The sequence below is a fragment of the Bison bison genome, unplaced genomic scaffold (genome assembly GCF_000754665.1).
Source record: "Bison bison bison isolate TAMUID 2011002044 unplaced genomic scaffold, Bison_UMD1.0 scf7180017864489, whole genome shotgun sequence".
NCBI lineage: Eukaryota > Metazoa > Chordata > Mammalia > Artiodactyla > Bovidae > Bison > Bison bison.
The window spans coordinates 10,380,807-10,382,971 of record NW_011495048.1 but is presented as its reverse complement, the minus strand read 5'-3'; the positions used below and the strand labels follow the sequence as shown (position 1 = coordinate 10,382,971).

The 2,165-nt window shown below is 42.8% G+C and overlaps 1 protein-coding gene across 1 annotated transcript in view; it reads left to right on the top strand.

The window, feature by feature from the left end:
- SERTAD2 (SERTA domain containing 2) overlaps positions 1-2,165 on the top strand; it is a 21,218-nt gene extending 19,053 nt beyond the window's left edge. The window contains exon 5 of the mRNA XM_010863341.1: positions 29-2,165. Within this exon, the coding sequence (XP_010861643.1) occupies positions 29-174 (146 nt within the window). The 3' untranslated portion in view covers positions 175-2,165. The remainder of the gene's footprint in view (positions 1-28) is intronic.

Sequence of the window (2,165 nt, the reverse complement as noted above, 5' to 3'; positions counted from 1 at the left end):
TCCGCCCCCTCCCCGTCCGCGTCGGGGCCCGCCTCCAAGATGTCCCCTGTATCGGCCGATGACCTCCTCAAGACGCTGGCCCCCTACAGCAGCCAGCCCGTCGCCCCGAGCCAGCCATTCAAGATGGACCTCACCGAGCTGGACCACATCATGGAGGTGCTGGTCGGATCCTGAGCCCCGGGGCCCCCGCACCTGCTCCCCACCCCACCCCCCGCACCCCGACAGCTCTCCGCACTGTGCATGCACCCTTGCTTGCCTTTTTCTGAGAAGAACATTCTACAAAAGGATCACACTAGTTTTTGCTTTGAGCAGAGTTGGAGTGCCTTCATCCAAGTATGACCACTTTTAATATGCTTTTTTTGAGTGGTTCCTCAGAGACCTACTACCCGGGAATAAGAAAGAATACATTTGAAGACGATGTGGCTGTGTTGAATGACAAAAACAGTTCAAGTGAAGCACAAGGAATAAGTTGGGAAAGCTGTAAATTGCATGTGCATATTTGTCTATTTTTTCTATAAGTTTTATTGCAAGAGTTAAAAAAAAAAAAGAATATATATATATATTATTTAGATAATCTCAGTACCTTTTCCGGCATTTTCGCCCTGTATAGGTTGACTTGGCAATTCAGCCTTTTTAGAGGCATTAACTACTCCTCGTAAGTGTTGCATTTACATGGCTGTTTAGAAACTGCTGCCCAAATTTATTTTATATTTTTGTACAGATTCTGCAGTTTATGATATTGTTTTTCTAAAAACAAATGCTGTTTATACATATGAGATAGCTATTTTGATAGGATTTGCTCACATAGTTCCTGCAAACTTCAGATGTACAAGTTGCACTTGTACTTTTATAGAGTTGTAATGTTTTATATGTGTTTGGTGCAAAGAGAAAATTGGATCAAATCAATCCGCAGTTGATGTCCCCAGATGCAAACACACACACACACACACACACACAGCGCTTTAAAAAGGGCCAGGAGATATCACACCCAAATTTCATGAGCACTGACCCCCTGGCATGAACACCCGCCAGCACTGTGACTTCCAAAGCCAGAGCCACGTGTGCTCATCAAGCTTGCATTAAGCAGTTGGCGGGAGGCAGCCATGGAGCTCCGGGTTTACATGATGGTTCTCTTTCGCTCGCCCTCTGAAGGGGAAGGCTACCAAGTATTCTATTTATGCCAAGTCTGCGCTTTTAATTGTTTTTATTTTTTTTTAAACAAAACCCCAGATCTTTCCGTTTTTGGCATAATTTTTATGAAGACCTGAAATTTTACACACGAACAGAATTTTATGAAAAGCGACCAACCTCTTCATGGAACTAAACCCTATTGCAATGTTTAGGGCTCACCAAGAAGGAACTCTTCCCCCGGAAGGCATCCATCATGTTGCTCAGTTGTCTTTTCCGGCTTCCCTTCCCTAGAGCTTTCATTCCCTCTGTTGCTAAGTGCTGAAAATGGCACCATCACGATCACCACAGTGAGCCTGACTCTCCTCGGCCCAGCCTGGGATGCACTCGTGTGACGCCCATGGCTCTTGAACCAGGAGTTGGCCCCGTTACATCACGGCCTCTTATCTGGTTGCTTTCTCGAATCAACTGCTTTAACTTCACTTTACAAGGCTGTTTTACCCAAATACACAGGACTGTCTATGCATGTCCCCCTCTGCCCCCACTTTGCCATCCTCTCTCTGCCAGGAGAACTAGCTTTTTATTCCTAGTGATCTACTTTTAATTTTAGAATGTTTGCGATGTATCATGCTTGTTGCCGAAATTGTTTATGGCCTTTCTGTCTCAGTTTTTTCTTTTCTTCCGATGGTACTTCTGCTGGTTACAACCTATATTGTTGAAACGCAGATGGCTTCTTTAGGAGTAACTTTTATATTTATTTAAGAATTTTTAAATTATGGGATTTGTGTTGTTGTTGTTGTCTTTGTTGTTGGTCATTTGTCAATATTCAGTCACCAATTCTGCTCACTTCTTGCCATGGATAAAATTGAGTCTTTCTGGCCAATTAAAAAAAGACAGCTTTATAAAATGGCACTTTATACAAGCCATAGATAGTTTTATTTTTATAATGCACATGGCAAAGCAAATACATTTGTGATGAAGGAACTGCTCATCTAAGCAGAAGATTCATGTATGATATGATTAAATCTTTCTACATT